This window comes from Ranitomeya variabilis, chromosome 1 (assembly GCF_051348905.1).
Source record: "Ranitomeya variabilis isolate aRanVar5 chromosome 1, aRanVar5.hap1, whole genome shotgun sequence".
NCBI lineage: Eukaryota > Metazoa > Chordata > Amphibia > Anura > Dendrobatidae > Ranitomeya > Ranitomeya variabilis.
Window position 1 is genome coordinate 384799721 of NC_135232.1, and position 19754 is coordinate 384819474.

The following is a 19754-nucleotide window of genomic DNA, read 5'->3' on the forward strand; positions in this document are numbered from 1 at the left end:
GTTAGGCCCTTGAAACAGTGTCTGCTGCTCTTGGGTTTGCTACTCCACTGAACAAAGCAATGCCGCCTGTTTAGTCCTGTTACCAATTTTGAACTGCATGTAGCCTACTTTATTCTTTGGCCCTATATCTGTTTCCTCCTCATCCTGCCCATTGCCCAGCCACTGCTAAATGAGTCTGCTGGTACATTGACCTAGACCACTACATTCCCCTTGTACTCTACACAGCCAGAATCTGTCCCTGCTGAAAGTAAGGTTCCCCTTCCCGCATGTTATACCACCTTACACAGGGACAAAGAGGAAGGTGCAGATGAAAGTGCAGGTTCCTTCATCAGGTGGGGGGGCATACTCGTTGGCGACGTCACTGGCACAGGGCCCCTCAGAGTACGCAAAAGTGTCGCTGCTGGTGGGAGGCGCCCCCGCCATGCAAACACACCGCCGTACTTTGAGGGGCCCTGTGCCAGTGGCAATGCGAACGAGTGGGCCCCCCCCCTGCTTGCTCAGGATCACAGCACTTGCAACTTTTAAATACTTACCTTTCCCTGCAACACCGCCGTGACGTAGTCCGCATTTCCTGGGCCCACGAAAAACTTGAGCCAGCCCTACTCCCCCCACAACTTTCACCCAATTCCCTATGCCCAACTATTATTATACAGTTAATTAAGATTGGCAAGCTTCAGAAACAAGAATGGATGTTTTTGGCATTAAAATGGGCACTGTAGGTGTTTTCCTGGCCTCCACTCACTGCCGACTATGCTTCCCCATTGACTTGCATTGGGTTTCGTGTTTCGGTCGATCCCCGACTTTTAGCGATAATCGGCCGACTGCACTCGACTCGACTCTGGACAAAATCGGGTTTCCCAAAACCCTACTCGATCTTAAAAAAATGAAAGTCGCTCAACCCTACTCAACACTATTTATGAATGCTTAAATAAACCAAATAGACTGAAAACCATGCCTGAGTGCTTGAATCCCGTGCCAAGCGAGTATTCCCCTACCTGTTATTGAGCGCAATCTTACAATATATATAAATATAAATATATATATATACAGGTCCTTCTCAAAAAATTAGCATATAGTGTTAAATTTCATTATTTCCCATAATGTAATGATTACAATTAAACTTTCATATATTATAGATTCATTATCCACCAACTGAAATTTGTCAGGTCTTTTATTGTTTTAATACTGATGATTTTGGCCTACAACTCCTGATAACCCAAAAAACCTGTCTCAATAAATTAGCATATTTCACCCGACCAATCAAATAAAAGTGTTTTTTAATACCAAACAAAAAAACCATCAAATAATAATGTTCAGTTATGCACTCAATACTTGGTCGGGAATCCTTTGGCAGAAATGACTGCTTCAATGCGGCGTGGCATGGAGGCAATCAGCCTGTGACACTGCTGAGATGTTATGGAGGCCCAGGATGCTTCAATAGCGGCCTTAAGCTCATCCAGATTGTTGGGTCTTGCGTCTCTCAACTTTCTCTTCACAATATCCCACAGATTCTCTATGGGGTTCAGGTCAGGAGAGTTGGCAGGCCAATTGAGCACAGTAATACCATGGTCAGTAAACCATTTACCAGTGGTTTTGGCACTTTGAGCAGGTGCCAGGAAGCATGAAGTGCTCCAAAATCTCCTGATAGCTAGCTGCATTGACCCTGCCCTTGATGAAACACAGTGGACCAACACCAGCAGCTGACATGGCACCCCACACCATCACTGACTGGGTACTTGACACTGGACTTCAGGCATTTTGGCATTTCCTTCTCCCCAGTCTTCCTCCAGACTCTGGCACCTTGATTTCCGAATGACATGCAAAATTTGCTTTCATCAGAAAAAAGTACTTGGGACCACTTAGCAACAGTCCAGTGCTGCTTCTCTGTAGCCCAGGTCAGGCGCTTCTGCCGCTGTTTATGGTTCAAAAGTGGCTTTACCTGGGGAATGCGGCACCTGTAGCCCATTTCCTGCACACGCCTGTGCACGGTGGCTCTGGATGTTTCCACACCAGACTCAGTCCACTGCTTCCTCAGGTTCCCCAAGGTCTGGAATCAGTCCTTCTCTACAATCTTCCTCAGGGTCCGGTCACCTCTTCTCGTTGTACAGCGTTTTCTGCCACATTGTTTCCTTCCAACAGACTTACCATTGAGGTGCCTTGATACAGCACTCTGGGAACAGCCTATTTGTTGAGAAATTTCTTTCTGGGTCTTACCCTCTTGCTTGAGGGTGTCAATGATGGCCTTCTTGACATCTGTCAGGTCGCTAGTCTTACCCATGATGGGGGTTTTGAGTAATGAACCAGGCAGGGAGTTTTTAAAAGCCTCAGGTATCTTTTGCATGTGTTTAGAGTTAATTAGTTGATTCAGAAGATTAGGGTAATAGGTCGTTTAGAGAACCTTTTCTTGATATGCTAATTTATTGAGACAGGTTTTTTGGGTTATCAGGAGTTGTAGGCCAAAATCATCAGTATTAAAACAATAAAAGACCTGACAAATTTCAGTTGGTGGATAATGAATCTATAATATATGAAAGTTTAATTGTAATCATTACATTATGGTAAATAATGAAATTTAACACTATATGCTAATTTTTTGAGAAGGACCTGTATATACATACACACGTCATCAAAATTGTTGATGCCCCTCGTTTAATGATAGAAAAACCCACAATAGTCACTGAAATAACTTTAATCTGACAAAAATAATAATGAATAAAAGATCTATGAAAATGAATAAATGAAAGTCAGAAATTGCTTTTCAACCATGCTTCCACAGAAGTAAAAAATAAATAAAACTCATGAAATAGGCCTGGACAGTGATGATGGTACCCTAAACTTAATAATTTGTTGCACGAACTTTTGAGGCAATCACTGCAATCAAACAACTGTCAACTGTCAATGAGACTTCTGCACCTCTTGATAGGTATTTTGGCCCACTCCTCAAGAGCAAACTGCTCCAGTTGTCTCGTGTTTGAAGGTTGCCTTTTCCAGACGGCATGTTTCAGCTCTTTCCAAAGATGCTCAATAAGATTTAGATCAGAGCTCACAGAAGGCCACTTCAGAATCGTCCAATGTTTTCCTCTTAGCCATTCTTGGGTGTTTTTAGCTGTGTGTTTTGGGTTATTATTAGTGATGAGTGAGCATACTTGGTAATGCTCAATACTCCCCCTATTATCGCTGTACTGGTGGTGCTCAGCGAGCGCCGAGCATTTCCGAGACTATTCGGCAGGAACTAGGGTCCCCTCCCTGCATATTTGGTGCTCTTTAGAGTGCCAATCAACATGCAGAGATTTTCTGCCACACACTGTAATGCCGCAGCCATGTTGGTTGTGGCATTACAGTGATTGGCTGGCCGCACAGTGTCATCAGGTCTATTTTAGACCTGGCGCCACCCTGCTCGGCACAGTCACCTCCAGAATCAGAAAGTATAGGGAGATTTTCTGGCAAGATAGGGTCAGATTTGGGGGTTTATAAGTTAGTGTGGGTATTCCATAATAGAATACACAAATCCAGCTTAATTAACAGTCCTTCTAAGGACTAATTATTGGTTACATAGATTGCAGTGCTAGGTAGGCAGGTAGTGTCTGTGGGTATATAGATATCAGTAGCAGGCAGGCATTGTATGTGGCATACTTCATTGCATACATCAAGAGGGTCCATTCCATTACTGTCTGCTGCTGCTATCTATTACATATATTGACCGTAAATACATAGCCCCAGGTATCATTGGCCACGAATATTATTTTTTGCTTCTTAATCGTGTTTATGTAATTCCAAAGCAATCCAAAGCCCCCTTTTTTTCTACATTTGCTTGTTGACACTGCAGAATACAGCGAGATCCTTTTCATAGTACAGCGTGAAAATCCAGCTATTTTAAATGGGTTTCCCCATCCTAGACATCACTTCTAAGTGCGCAGAAAATTCTACCATTTTTGTAGTACTGTAAAAAAAATTTGCAGTGTCTTATATAATTTCTTGACGCCATTTTGCTGCCCAAAAAATATTTAGCTGCCAAAGAAAATTTAGCTACAGGGCAGATATTTTACACTGGGTTTTGTCCGCCACACAGATCGCATATCATTGCAGTCAAAATTGTACCATTTCAGACCTCCATAGAATTGACCTCCATAGATTTTTTTTTGTTGTGTCTTAAGGTACCTTCACATTAAGCGACGCTGCAGCGATATCGACAATGATGCCGATCGCTGCAGCGTCGCTGTGTGGTCGCTGGAGAGCTGATTTTGACTGCACTATTTCTTCTGGTGTGCCGCACAGGCATTACACAAGCACGTGTTCCACCACATTACTCATGCCCTCAATAATGCTGTTACTGGGAAAGTCCACCTAACCACTGACATGTGGACAAGTGCTTGTGGGCAGGGATGGTACATCTCACTGACAGCACACGGGGTTAACATAGTGGAAGCCTGGACCCAGTCGGACCTTGGGATGGAACAAGTCATCCTGATGCAGAGGATTGCGGGCCCTACATCAATCAGGGTTGCCCTCACAGTCTACAGCTCCTGCACCTCCTCCTCTGCAGCCTCCATCTCCGAAATGAGCACATCAGTCACAAGCTGGAAGCACTGCAGCACTCCCTCAGCCATGCATCAACAGGCTGTGCTGAAGCTAATATGCTTAGATGACAAACCGCACAATGCTGAAGAGTTGAGGACAGCTCTGAAAGAACTGGCAGATCTGTGGCTGACACCGCAGAACCTACAGCCAGACATGGTCATGTGTGACAATGGCCAGAACCTGGTGGCGGCTCTGAGACGAGTCGAGCTCACACACGTACAATGTCTGGCCCATGTGCTTAACCTCGTTGTTCAATGGTTTCTCAAAAGCTACCCAGAGCTGCTGGATCTGTTTGTGAAAGTAAGCCACCTGTGTTCCCATTTTAGAAAGCCAGCTACAACTTTAGCCGCCCTTGCCATGCTTTAGCAGAGTTTGCAGCTTCCGGCTCACCGACTGGTGTGTGATGTTCCCACGCATTGGAACTCTACACTGCATCTGTTGGAACAGATTTGTGAGCGGAAGAGGGCAGTTGTTGACTAACAGCATCAACAAAGCCATCGGTGTCCAGCTCAGACTCTGCACATAAGACCTCAGGAGCGTACAAGGATGTCAGACATATGTACCATCCTCCAAAACATTGAGTACTCCACTAAGATGGTGAGCGGCGATGACGCCATAACTAGCGACACCATCCCACTTCTCTGCATTCTGAAAAGCTCTCTGCTCACAATGAAAGAGGATGCATTGCAGGGGGAAAAGCTTAAAGCGTGGGACAGCTCCTTGTACTTGAGAGAATGGGGCGTGGTCAAGCTGAGAGGACATTCATGCTTGAGGATTCAAACAGTTTGGGCGTGAACATCACGTGCTCGAGACGTCTGTGAGGTTAAATCAGCTGTGAGGCGACCGGGCAGAGTAGAGCAGATCCTGGGATGGCAAAGAGCTTTGACAAGAGACTACCAATTGGGTATCCCTCAGACACCGCTGTCCCCCCTGACATCGCTGTTCTCACTGACATCACTGTCACAGCCGCCCCCGCTGACATCACTGACCATGAGAGACAACGTCTGTGAATGGGACTTAGGTATGCATCCATACGGCACAGCGAACACTGGGCTGCCTGTTGTAAACTGTGTTTGGGCAGTGCCGCAGGTCTCCATAGTGTTGGGACATTCACCGCTGAGGATAAAAACGTTTCCCTCTTCATCGCCTCATCTGTTGGACCCAAGACCCACGTCAGGATCCCGAGGAGTCGCCGCCATCATCAGGAGCATGAGAGGACACCGCCAACATCAGGAGATACTACCCCATCTTCCTCACGACTGTGATAGACTCCCACTTTGACACAATCTAAGCAGCCCCAGTCACTGACAGGAGTTCAACCGTGACTGGCGTCTGAGTGATAAGTTATATTTTATTGAATTGTCTGCTTTACTTGTCCTTGTTCCTTAAGCTATCCCCATTAGACATTTGCTGTATTAGTGAATATAATCCCTCCACTTTCTCCATGCGTGGAGTCTCTGTTGTACAGTAAAACCCCATCACTCTTGGTCAGTGTACAGTCCGTTACTGCATCCTATGTGCCTGCAGTCTACTTACATAGGCTTGTGTAAATCATTCTGTCTCTTCATGTAATCTCAGACAGACTCGATGATGTTGAGATCAAGGCTCTGTGGACACTATATCATCACTCCCAGGATTCATTTTTCTTCTGTATGATGAATATTATTCTAAATGACATTGGCTGCATATTTGGAATTGCTTTTCTGCTGCAAAATAAATTTGGAGCCAATCAGATATCTTTCTGTTGGAATTCCTTGAGGGCTAAGTATCTGCCTATATTTCTGAGCAGTGAGGACACCATTAGTTTTGACCAAATCTCCAAATCTATTTGCTGAAATCACATCAAATTTGCAAGGAACCGCCACCATGCTTCACTGTTGCCTGCAGAAACTCATTACTAAGCCTCTTTCTGGTTTCTGTTGCAACCAAAGCCATTTTTCTTCACCACAGTCCTTATGTTTTTTTGCGTAGTTTAGTCACATGGCCTAGTTTCCATGTGAAAGGTATAGTTTTTGGCCACAATTCTTTCATGAAGATTACTTTTGACCAAACCTCTTCGAATAGTAGATGGGAGTACCTGGGTCACACTGATTATTGTCAATTCTGAGTTAACGGAACTGCTGGGCATCTCCCTATTTCAAAAGAATGTAAGCATGATATGCATTTCATCTACTGTACTAAGTTTCCTTGGCTTACCACTGAGTCTACGGTCCTCAATATTACTTATTTCTTGGTGTTGAAAATGCTAATACAACAATGTAAAAAAGGGACCAAAAGGGTTAATACTATAGTAGATAGTACACCTTACCCATCCTAAACACGTGGGGACCCCAACTCGCGTTTCAAGTTGGCTGAATTTTTTTACATACTTTTACATCGCCACTTATTTTTGTGCTTTATTTTAGGCTGTGATATAGAGTGTGGTTTATGATGGTTTCGGTTCATGCTTCCAGGCTTTGATGCACATGCACTTTAATAGAATGAATTGTTTTGATACAAGGAACATATTGAAACCTTCCTGTATCTACACTCATATTAACATATGGGGACAATGATATACTGTCATTCTGATACACAAAAAATTGTTCATACATAGTTGGACTTACACCACCCATGCCCGATACTCTTTTGTGTGATCACTGTCTTTTTTATGATTATTTGTACTCGGTTTTTGCCAGTTTATTGTATATTTTGATCTAATAAAATTTTATATACTTATATATACTGATTTGAACTCCATGTCTCTTGTAGGATAATCTCATTAGTGAGTTAGTTATTCTACAGTAGGATAATAACTCCAAACATACAACCATTTGGCTAGTATGATGGCTCAGTGATTAGCACAGTTACCTTACAGCATTGGTGTCCTTGGTTCAAATCCCACCAAGGACAACATCTGCAATGTTTTCCCAGTGTTTATGTGTAGTCTTTTTGGGTGCTTCGGTTTTCTCTCATACTCCGAAGACATGCTGATAGGAAATTTAGATTGTGAGCCTCAATGAGTAAAGTGATGATAATGCCTTTAAAGTACTGTGGAATTAATGGCACTGTATAAGCCAGTAAAATAAATAAAGAACTGTCTTGTCCTAATATGGCCACCTCAAAGCCCTGATCATCATCGAGTTTATGTATGTGATTACTTAAAGAGACAGGAGGATTCGCTGAACTGTACATCTATAACCTCTATGCTGAATTCCTTCAAAAACTCTGTGCAAGTATAGTTGGAAGAATAGATGTTTTGATCAAATACAATATTGATTTGATTTACATTTCTCCTTCGTTCATTGCCATGCATTTTGTTAATTGATAAAAATAAAGAATTAACTTCTTTTTTTTAAAGCATGCTTATGTTGCAGCTAGAGATCTGTGAATTGCGAAATTCCGGTCCATCGTCCATGTCAGCTTTTGATTCGTTGGGCCAATGCAATCCCATCATTGCGGCATGACATACAAATGAAGTCATGCCAGCCTGGCTAATCAAAAGCTGTGTCAGGGATCGTGGGCGATAAGAGATTTGTGAGTATACCATTAAGTGGATTACTGACTTGGCTGATATGTCGGAGTCCCAGGAATCAATCTGAATCAATCTGCCCATCTCTAGTTGCAGCCTTTTTTTTACACCTGCCTAAAATTTTTGCACCGTGCTGTATGTCAAAGCAATTAAGACGGAAAATCCTAACAATACTCACTAAGTATACAAAGCAGGGCATGTAAATATTCACATATAAGTAAAGAAAAACATGTATAAGCCAGTACACCGATGCAAAAGTAATGTCCAAACAAATAAACTAGTACTAAGAAGAAAGGTGTGCACTCTGCGGGTGTGAGGCTGGTGCAGGCTGAACCTGGACTGGATCCAGTAGGCTCATCTATTCGAAGAAACAAACGCACTCAGAGGATGGATTTAGAATGCGTCACATACGTAAAATTTTATTGATGAACACCACAGTAATTAATAAAGTATTGAGGTAACGTTTCGACCCCTTGATGGGTCTTTATCAAACATCACAAAAATGATAGAGGGTACAAGGGTCCGGTATGGCACGGAGCAAAATCCCAAGAGACACTCTGGGTCCGGAGACAGGGAGATCTGTGGTGGTGTGACACACAATAAAATGTTTCTTCGAATATACAAACAAATAAACTAATCAGACAATGCCAGTCGCCTAACATCAGGTAGCGCTCATACCTGACCTGCATTTTCAAGGCATGTTTGGTTCTAAATGGGCATGCATGAAAACTTTTTGTTTCCAGTACCAGCAATCAATTTGAGAGCAATGTCATGTTGCAGTAAAACTGTAAACTGCATGACTTTTGTTTTTGGCTTGTGAAGTCCCCCAACTCTTCATAAATAATCCATTTTTGATGTTCTGTGTGTTTATGAATTATGGTTGGTTACTTGCCATGATAATAATGCCAAAATAAATTCTACAAAAAATATACATAAATACAATTAACTTTATATTAAACATATTTGCTATATGCACTATATTATTTCCGTAAATCTACTATTACTGTTTCACAAATAATAATGATAAAGCTAGACACATTCCACCTTTTATACTCACTAACCTGGCCCACCATTGTCTCCCAGCAGGGGCCCCTAGGAACATCTGATGGGTCTACCTGAAATTGGCCAGTTGAATTTTCTGAATATGACCCATTAAAAAGATTGGCATACCATAGTGTCATATTATGTTGAACAATCTTTTCTTCTTGACGCTAGAAAAATGAAAATAAAAATATGTTTTGTAAAAAGCAATTGACTAAAGCATTGCACTCTATGAAGTGATATTCATTTTACCTTAAGATTTACTTCATCCATCAGAGCAATAAGGAATGTGTAGAGGTTTCCCAAAAATAGGGCATATATGCGGCCCAGTTGCCATCTTAGAGCTATACGAGGGTGGTAGTTTTCTAATCCGCTGACAACATCAAACATAGTTGGGCAAAACATTCCTAACAGAGACATAACAGTGTTCACCTGCCAAAACAAGAAGTGCAGAAACTCCTTATCATCAGGGTTTTCATTTAAATTACTACAGATCTAGCAAAGGATAAATTGACCCAGATAACACAGCATTGGAATATCACGGGACAAAAGGCATAATTCGAAATCTAACATGACAATGGTCATTGGCCACAATAAATGACTTTGCAGTGATTCCAAGCCCCAGAAGAGAAACGATATTCTATAAATTTCAATATTTTGTGAGGGAGGAGATTATGTCAGGATAATCAGATATACTTGCATGTTTTTCAGGTTAAATTGTCTATGGCCAATGTGTATAACTGTATTACTGCAATGTAAATCCTCCATGTTGTACAGTGTTAAAGTCCAACACCAATAGAAATCCACAGGACCATACTTCACTTTGTAGATGTCTAACACAATAAAATGTGGCAAGCTCCACTGGATGCCACATTAAAGAGATGTTTTCCCTAAAAAAAGAAGCCACTAAACTGTGCCATTTAGAATATCTATGGCTCATAATATATGTCCCTGTATATCTGTGGACAGTCCATGATTCTGCTGTGTGTAATATGCTCTGGTGATTCTATTAAAGGGGATATCCAGGACTTTGTAAAAAAAAAAAATGAAGTTGCCCGTTGTGTTTTGTGCCAGCGATTCAGCTACGTCTGCCAACAGAGCGAAGACTTCTTTTCTGCTCGGCTTTCCTGACAGGGTGTAACTGTTAACATCAAGCTGATTGACAGAAGGCTCCTCGCTGCCTAACTGGGGAATGCAGCTATCAATAAGCATGATGTCGGCAGACACACCCGTGGACAGAGCAGCCCTGAAGAAAAAGATCTGCGTTGTTGACAGGGAGAAGCTGAATTGCCGGCAGGAGTGGTCAATGACCGCTCTGTGCTGGTGCTGAGTACAACAGGCAGGTAGTTGCCTCTGTTAGCAACTACCTGCCTGTTATTTTTTTGACACATTGTAAAAAAAAAAAGTCCCGAACCACCCCTTTATCTGTGCACTCTGCAGACAAAGATATAACCTTTTTGCTTAGTTTACAAGGTTGCACAGTGATGCAGTGGTCATTGTTGCAAGGATGTAGTCCAGAATTTGTGTTTTGCTGGGCTATGACCCCTGCAGGTGCTGTGTTGCAGTGACTATGTACCTAACATCATAGCATAGTTCTACATCAATGAGGTATCTGTGAAATTGCAAATAATCATAAAAGGAGTCTGTCAGCATGAAATGATTGTTGACACCAAGCACAGGCACTCAGTGCACCCTTCGAGAGACAAAACTTGTTTTGCATCTGTCTATGCCCCTGTTATCCTTGATAGATGCTCTGGCTTTACAGGAGCTGAAAAAGGGCAAGTAGGTGGGAATGTGCATTAACCTGTTTAGCCACACCATGGGGCATGGAATAATTGTGCTTAACTTGAACAGTTGTTTCTGCTCATAGACTCTCTTTAAATACTGTTGTTTTATAAAATTGAATACTAAGAGAAATCATCTGTCTGATGTTTAGGACATGTTTCTAGTTCTTGCAAATAGTGACATGCAAGAAAAATTGCCACTTAGACCCCAGTCAAAGGCTCCTCATCCAGCAAATCAGATCTCTTGCTTTGCACTGAGGAGGGGCAGCACCCTGAAACACGGCTGCAAATTCAGATTTTATCATAAGTAATGTGGCAAGACTTGTTAAAAAAAAATCAATATTGACTGCAACTTCTAAAAGGTGGCACTAGAGTTAAAGTCCTCTTCTTCACTGAAGAGGCTGTCTTGCATATTCTATTTCTTGTAGCACACAACAATACTAGCATGCTTCGCAAGAGTTGACATAGAATATTTCACAAAGATACTAACTTCATTTCGTTCCCACCAACCATAGTTTTCATAACCTTCCAAAGCAAATTGCTGAGATCTACGCACAACAAAATAAATGAGATAACCACTTCCAGCCAGTGTACACAGTACTAGGAAGTTTGCAAGAACACGGAGAAATCGGACTAAATGAATGTTTTCCTCTTTCCTGTTTTCTTGTTCTTCTAGGATTGATTCCTGTAGAAGAAGTGAAATTAAATCAAAATAGCAATCTTGAAAATGTAGCAGAAATAATATTCCTACATAATTTTAAATAGTGTATAGTTTTTTTTTTATTTAAGTGGTGAAAAAAAAATGTGGAAAGTTGCATGAAAACATTTTTTTTTTATTTTGTGGCCGTTTTCTGAGACCCGCAACGTTTTCATTTTTCAGGAAATGGGGCTGAGTAAGGGCTCATTTTTGTGCCATGTGCTGATGTTTTTATTTCATTTTATATTTCAATATTATTTTGGGATAGATATAATGTTTAATTTCCACTTTTTGCATTTTATTGCAATGTTGCTGGTCCAAAAAAACGTAATTCTGGAGTATCAATTTTTTTTATTGTTACTCTGTTCACCGATGGGATTTATTTATGTTTTGATAGATCTGAACTTTATGAATGCAGCTATACCAAATATGTGTACTTTTTATTTGTGTTTAAATGTTTTATTTTCAATGGGGTAAAAGTGGGGTGATTTGAACTTTTGTGATTTATTTTTTCTCATATTTTTAAAAACTTTTTTTTACTTTATTTAATAGTCTCCTTAGGAGCCTTGAAGCTGAGTCGATCACCTGTGCTATACATAGCAGTGCTTCATCTACTGTATATATAGCAAGAGATCATGATCATGATTTCCTATGAATGCCGGCCACAAGCCAGCGTTCACAGAAGTATCGCAATGATAGGAACGGTGGTCATCAGCCGACCCCTGGCTGTCATGACAACCCATCGGAGTCCCATGATCACATGACATGGGCACCAGTGGGCAGGATAAATGATATCACACTGCTAGTGATTTACAGCAGGATTTAACTGGTTAACAACCTCGGGCTGTTAAAGGTACATGATGACTGATTAAATCAGTCATCATGTCTGGGAAAGATGCAAGCTCAGCGTGTGATCCTGCATCAAAGGCAGGGACACGACATACTTCATAAATATATACGTTATATGTTGTGAATGAGTTACCATAAATCTCTATAGAAAGGAAAATAACCTATCCTTGGCATAAAAGGTGAAAATAAACAAAACAGTCCATGCAGCATAATGGGTTCACCTATTCAGGGAATGAGCAGCTTTCCACAGAACTTGATAGAACCTAAATACGACTGGTCAGCACATATAGGTCTCTCTACCTGTCCACATAGAAAACATCTGAGGCAGCTGATCTGCCTTAAATAGGCCATTCCAAGACCTAAAACTAGAGGTAAGGGAGTAGCCAATACCACCCAGCTCTTTCACCTGCTTTTAAAACCCAGACCCAAAATCTGGGGTCCATTAAAAAAACCTCTTAGCACTATCTGTGCAGGAGACTACTTTACCGGGTTTCACATCACCAAGACAAGGCACCTCGGTAACATATACACTTCACACAGGACTTGTCCAGCTGAAAACTTACAAACTCCACCCTACTCCATGCAATGTACCCATTACAGGGCATCCACATTCCTGTGCTGTTTCCCAGGCCTATGCTCCATCCAAAAACTTCAATTTTGCAGGGCTAGGAACCACCTTGTCACCCGGGCAAGGATGATAACTTCCTCTTCAGATAGCTTACAAGGTGCTCCTCCACATTTGCCTCCTGAGACATGACAGCGCCCAGCCTGATATCTGACGCATCCGTTTGGACTACGAACTCCTTTTTGAAGTCTGGTGCTACCAATACTGGCTGCCTACAGATAGTTAGTTTTAATTCCTGAAATGCCCCCTCAGCTTCCGATAACCACTTAGCCATGGTCAACTTTGTACCCTTCAGGAAGTCTGTCAGTGTGGTTTCTTTCAGGTCAAAATTGGGGACAAACCTCTGGTAATAGCCCATGATGAATAGGAAGGCCCTGACCTGCTTTTTCGAGAGAGGTTTGTCGCTAGTTCTGTATTGCCTCTATCTTATTTATTTGTGGTTTGACCATGTTCCTGCCCACCACCTACTCCAGATCCTTGGCCTCCTTCATTTCCATGGTGCATGGTGTAGCTACCCCGCGATACTGATTTTCTTCTGCAGTGCCCAAAACAAAGTAAAGTCTAATTATCACTAGGTGTAATAAGTACTTGACGACTCTTACTTCATGGGTTACAGTACAATAGTTCATATTTATGTCAATCCAGGCCATAAGGTAGTTATTTGAGTCCCCATGAGTACACCTGACGTCCCCCCATATTCCCGGGAACAAGCAGATGTGTAGCCCTTATGGAGCGCCCCCATGGGGCCGTGGGGTTCTCGGTACCGGGTCCTGCGGTTCACAGGGGGATGTCATGGTGGCTGACCCGGTCTGTGGCCCTGGGACGTCCGTGTAAAAGAGAAAGGTCTTTAAAGGGATAAAGATTGTGTTCTTGACGCCACCTGTGGTATTCGGTCAGAGTGACCGACGCTGCTTTAAGGGGTCCGCTGGGGTGATGTTATGGCAGCTAGATGGTATACCTTCCCACAGGTGAAGTATATCCCCAGGGCTTCCCAGTGTGTAGATGGTGGATGATGAGAGGTGCAGAGAAGAATGAGGACACAAGGTTGCAGTCTCTTTACCTTTACTGAAGACTTCAGCATCCACAGTCCAGAGCACCAGATGACAGGGCAGGCAGAGTCCGGCCGGTTTGGAGGCAAGTCCAGAGTCCCCTTGTCCAGGTGGAAATTAGTAGCCATCCCTTGCGCTGCAGTGTTGTAGTTCCTTACTGCCTAAGGCTTCACATAAGGTCCTCACAGATGTAATGTCTCTCTCTCTCTGTCCCCCATATAGGATGGGAAAAACCCGTATGACTGGTGGCTTGAGGCTGTTTATAGGGACTCTAGCATGCCCCGGCCTCCATGGGTGGCCACCATGCCTCCTGGGTGTAGGGGCGGACAAGTAACTTGCAATTAGCTATCCTGCCGGTTTCTGGAGCAAAGCATGAAGGTCCTTACTCCCTCGGTGTTCCAGATACCGGGCTTCTGCGCCTCAGAAGGAGGCAGCCTGTGTAGGGCTGGTCCCCTTCTGGTATCCTCTCCTTTGCTACGTCCTCCTTCACGCTCACTGCAATACAGTTCTGCCTTCTGTGTGTCTCTTTCTGGGAGCTGCAGCTCTGAGGGCATGCACAGCTCTGTGTCCTTCTCCTTCGTTCTCTGACAGGACTCCACCCCTGTCAGGGACCAACTAACTGAGTGGAGCTCAGCCAGCAACTGACTAACTTTCCCTACAGGCGACCAGTTTTACCAATGTGGGGAGTGACCTAATAAATAGGAGCAGAAGCTCACACTGGTAGCCTGGAGTGTGAAATGTGTTGCATGTTTGTGATACCTGGATGCAGTTATCCTTCTTTGCCTCCAAACGTAGCATCACTCTCCCCGAGAGGAAAGCAATACCACTGCAACGACCAGGACCCTGGGGCGCCGCACTTACCAAGGTCACTAATCTTTCAGAGTCCTGAAATTCCATTACTTACACCGGATTAACTGTCACTTGGCATGCCTGGGGCTCCTCAACAGGATAAGGTACAGAGCTGAAGGCAGGATAAACAAAGTAGGAGCAGTGCCGGCCTATACTGCAGTCCCTTGGCTCTAAAATGCTGGGACACTGGGCGGCTATATAGCCTAGAGCATGACACCATCAGCAAACCGTGTTATGTGACTGATCTATCGGAAGTGGCTCAGATGCCTCCTGGGTCTTTGGACACCCCACAGGTAATGCTTTAGCCTCCCTCTTTTTGGTGTCAGACCCTCTTTGGGAATCTCAGTAAGGTGATGTTAGACTGCCTGGACTTCCCAGAGAACTTTCCTCCATCTGGTATTTCTCCATTAGGCTCACCAGGTCATTGGCGTTTTGGAGATCTCCTTTGGCAACTCAAAATGGAACCGGTCTCAGCAGAGAGTGTATGTACCAGTCCATCACTCCTCTCTACGATCTGTGCTGGGGTACAATTCTCTGCCGCAGCCACTTTTTCACCAAGTGCAGAAGATAAAGTATCTGGGACTGGACAGGCTTATCCCTGTAATAGTCCCAGTGGTGCACCCACTGTGCACTCACTGCAAGCGTTACACCCAGGCAAGGCAAGTTCTCCATCTGGAATTTCCCATGCTCCTTGGTGTCCTCTAAATCCAGGTAAAAGTATGTCTTCTGTGGTTCCCCAGTCAAATATGGTGCCCAAACCTCTGCCTACTGCTCCAGAGGCATTGTCTGGCACTCTCTCAAACAAGGTTGAAGTGATGTCATCACTCGGAGTCATCTTTTGCAATGCCCCTCTTACCATCTTCCTCTGCTGTGTATCATCACCTCATTGTGGGGGTGGTGCAGTTTCACTGCCGAAGACAGCCTCAGCCATAAGTTCTATGGGCTGCTGTTGTCACTGCTGCTGGATCTGTTGATGCTGTAGCTGGAACTGTTGCATCAACAGTTTGCTGGTCTCCTGCTGGGTCTGCTGTTGCAGCTGCCATTGCTGCTGATGGATATTAGCCTGAGCCAGCTGCTTAATCAGTTGCTCCATTTTTTTCTGATCATGCTTGCAATTCTGTTTCACTCAGAACATATATTCTTTATCCACAATCGCCTGTGATCCTTGGGGTTTCTGCACACATTTGAAGCACCAATTGCAAGGGATCACACTTTTGGGAATTCTAGCAGATACAGGCACAAAGTAGCTTGGTGAAAACTTGTAGATTTCCATAAATATCCATAGAAAAGAAAATAGCCTTTCCTTGGCATAAAAGGTGAAAATAAACAAAACAATCCATACAGCAATATGAGTTTCCCTGCTCAGGAAACAAACTGGTCAGTACTGGTCAGCAGCACATAGCACCTCTTCACACAGACAACATCTGCCTCCAATAGTCCATTCCAAGACTTCGGACTGATGGTAAGGGAGCAGCCAATCCAATCCAGCTGTTTTCAGCTGGACCCATTAAAAATACTCTCAGTACTCTCTGTGCCTGAGCCTGCTTCTCTTAATTTCACATCACCGAGGCTAGGCACATTAATGACACTTACATCCAGGACTTGTCCGGCTGTAGCTTTAAACTTCATACCTCATTTTCATATGGAGTTGAAGTAATTCTAGCATGCTTAGATGTAATGCAAAGTCAGTAGAAGCCTATGGTGCAGTCCATGGGGTTGTAAGACTTTTAACTTAAGGAATTGCTCATGTTGGTATAGCTCACAAGTCCTTTTTTATAAAAGGAATGTCTTTTTAACTATTTACAACATATGAAGTACAGATACATCCTATCACAGGCACCAGTGTATGGAACAGGCTTATGACTTGAGCCTGCACCATATGCAGTGGATGTGGCTGTGTAGCATAACCTCTATCTGATATGATTGAAACCAAGCTCTGATTGTTGTAATCTCTTACATGCTATTGTCAATTTCTGACTGCAGCATTTTAGTCACATGATCAATGTGGCATGTTGTTCCATGCACTTATAGCCCCCCCCCCCGGAACATGATTGTGGGGTTGCCATGGTAGCTGGGATTTTGCTGAAGACCTACATTGTTTCCATGTTGGTTCTCCTGTGAAGCCCAGTTATATACTGAGATGCAGTATATACTGTACAAGAGGTAATTAGATATTTTGATTCAAGTGCCCTAAGTGGACTGAAAAATGTGCTAAAAATATAATAGAATTTGCAAAAATTCAAATAACCTTTCCCCTTTAAAAATATGGAAATAGAAAAAAAATTTAGTACCACCACATCTGTAATAGTCTAATTTATCAAAATAGAAAATCGATTACCTACATGATAAAAGCCTGGAGTTTTCCCCAAAACAAAGATAATTTTAATCAATAGATCTTTGAATAATAATAAGCTCCACAATTGGATTTATTTACAAAAAAGTTCCTTTACAGAGATATTCTTATAAATGTGCCCCTGCTGTGTAATGGCTGTGTCTGATCGTGTAGGAACATGATCTGATCAAACCACGTCTCCTGGGCAGGGGAGGACGCAAAAGGTTATGCAGACTGAACTGCCGGATATCGCAACTGAATCTTTCTTTGAGGTAAAACAGAACAGGCAGGGAAATGTTTTGTCTAACAAAGATAATCAGCTGTGACACAGCAATTACACAGTACACAGCAGGGGCACAGCTATAAGATTATCGCAGTAGGGGAACATGTTTCTTTAACACATCCATTTGTGGAAATTACTTTTATTTCAACATCTAATAATTAAAATGTACTTTGTTCATGGGGAAACCATTTTGAAGCAAAAAACATTTAAACTGCCAAAATTGTGATTTTTTTTTTCTGTTGCTGCACCTCCACCAAAAAATGCAGTAAAAAATTATCAAAGTGTCTTAAAAACCTCAAGAAAGTAAACATCAACTTGTCATGGAACAAATGAAGCTCTTATAAAGCTCTAACGAAAAATGAAAACATTATGGGTCTCAAAAAATGGGGAACAAATCAAATTTAATTTGTATTCCATTTTTTGCTTTTTTTCAGCACTTAAATAAAAAAAATGTAAATATAGTTTAATTGGAATCATACTGCCAGGTCATTTTTACCACATAATGAGCAGGTTAAAAACAAATCCCCAAAAACCATGGTGGTTTGTGATTTTTTTTTTTTCACCATTTCACCACGTTTTGCATTTTTTTGCTGTTTTACAGTAAATTGTATGGTAATAAGAATAGTGTAATTGAAAACTACAATTTTTCCCACAAAAAAAACAAGACTGTGGCTTTGTTACTGTGAACAGAAAAAAATCAGATTGTAAAAATGGGAAATCACCTGAACAAGAAGAGATTAATAAACAACAGTTATAAGTATAATGCTTCTACAACTGTTGTTTTTCAGCATCATGGGTGACATTGAAACCGGAAAAATATACTATTTTAAACTATTGATAAACATATAACCCAGGCCCATTCTCCTACACATAGGGTGGGCAACACTCCATTAAATGTTTAAACATTCTGACCATTTGGCCATTAAACCAAATTTAATTAAGAAGTGTCTTTTATTTTTTCATTAAAAAATATCAATTTTATTTACATATTTATTAAAAGATTTACACATAACAATAAAATAGTGCCTCCAAACCAATGACTACAATTTATTATTGGTCCATGTGCTCATCAAAACAAAGGAAGAAAAATGACCCAAACACCAAAGACAGATATAATACAAAACCATTTACTAAATGGTTTTGTATTATATCTGTCCATTTACTAAATGGTTTTGTACAGGGTGGAGCGCGGAAATTTGCTGATTTGGGAATGAAATAAAAAAATTATGATCATTAGAAAAATGTATTTTATATTTTAATTATACTGAACAGTAATGGAATTTTTAAATTACATGGTTTTAAATAGTGTATCTGGCAAATGTCGACCTTCGCTATCCACACACTGCTGCATACGTTTTCTGAAGTTTTCATGAACTCTAACAAGCATGTCCACTGGTATTCTGCCAATTTCAGCTTCAATATTGTTCCTTAGGTCTTCCAAGGTGTTGGGACGGTTGATGTACACCTTAGACTTCAGGTAACCCCAAAGGAAAAAATCGCATGGGGCTAAATCTGGTGAGCGTGCTGGCCAGTTCACATCTCCCCTCAAAGAGATAAGCCGTCCAGGAAACATTTGCCTCAAACAATTCATGGTAACCCTCGCTGTGTGTGCAGTGGCACCATCCTGTTGGAACCATGTATCCTCTAGTTCCATTGCCTCAAGAGCTGGCTGAAAATAATCCTGTATCATAGACAAGTACCGTTCGGAGTTCACAGTTATGGCACGACCGTTTTCCTGAAAAAAGTAAAGACCAATGATGCCTACTCGTGATATGGCGCACCACACAGTGACGCGGTCCGAATGCAGAGATCTCTCGTGAACTTCTCTGGGGTTTGTTTCACTCCAGTAATGCATATTTTGTTTGTTTACACACCCACTGAGGTGAAAATGTGCCTCATCAGAAAAAAACACAATTGCGTCACGGGGTATCGTTGCTAACATGTCTTCACAAGAGGTCCGCCGTGTCAAATAGTCCCGTGCTGACAATTGTTGGACCACGCACATTTTATACGGGTGAAAATTCAGTTCATCATGAAGAATCCGGTGGAGAGAACGTCTTGAAATGCCAAGAGCAAATGATTGCTTCCGAGCAGAGCGTTTCGGAGATTGCAGTACTGCTGCTCTAACTCTCTCGATGTTTTGTGGTGTTGTAATC

At 42.2% G+C, this 19754-nt stretch overlaps 1 protein-coding gene across 1 annotated transcript in view; it reads right to left on the reverse strand.

Moving 5' to 3' along the window:
• LOC143794044 (transmembrane channel-like protein 1) overlaps positions 1-19754 on the reverse strand; it is a 256399-nt gene that overhangs the window by 133665 nt on the left and 102980 nt on the right. The window contains exons 11-13 of the mRNA XM_077280943.1: positions 11405-11599; positions 9383-9562; positions 9151-9300 (exon numbers count right to left, since the gene is read on the reverse strand). Coding sequence (XP_077137058.1) covers positions 9151-9300; positions 9383-9562; positions 11405-11599 — 525 coding nt within the window. The remainder of the gene's footprint in view (positions 1-9150; positions 9301-9382; positions 9563-11404; positions 11600-19754) is intronic.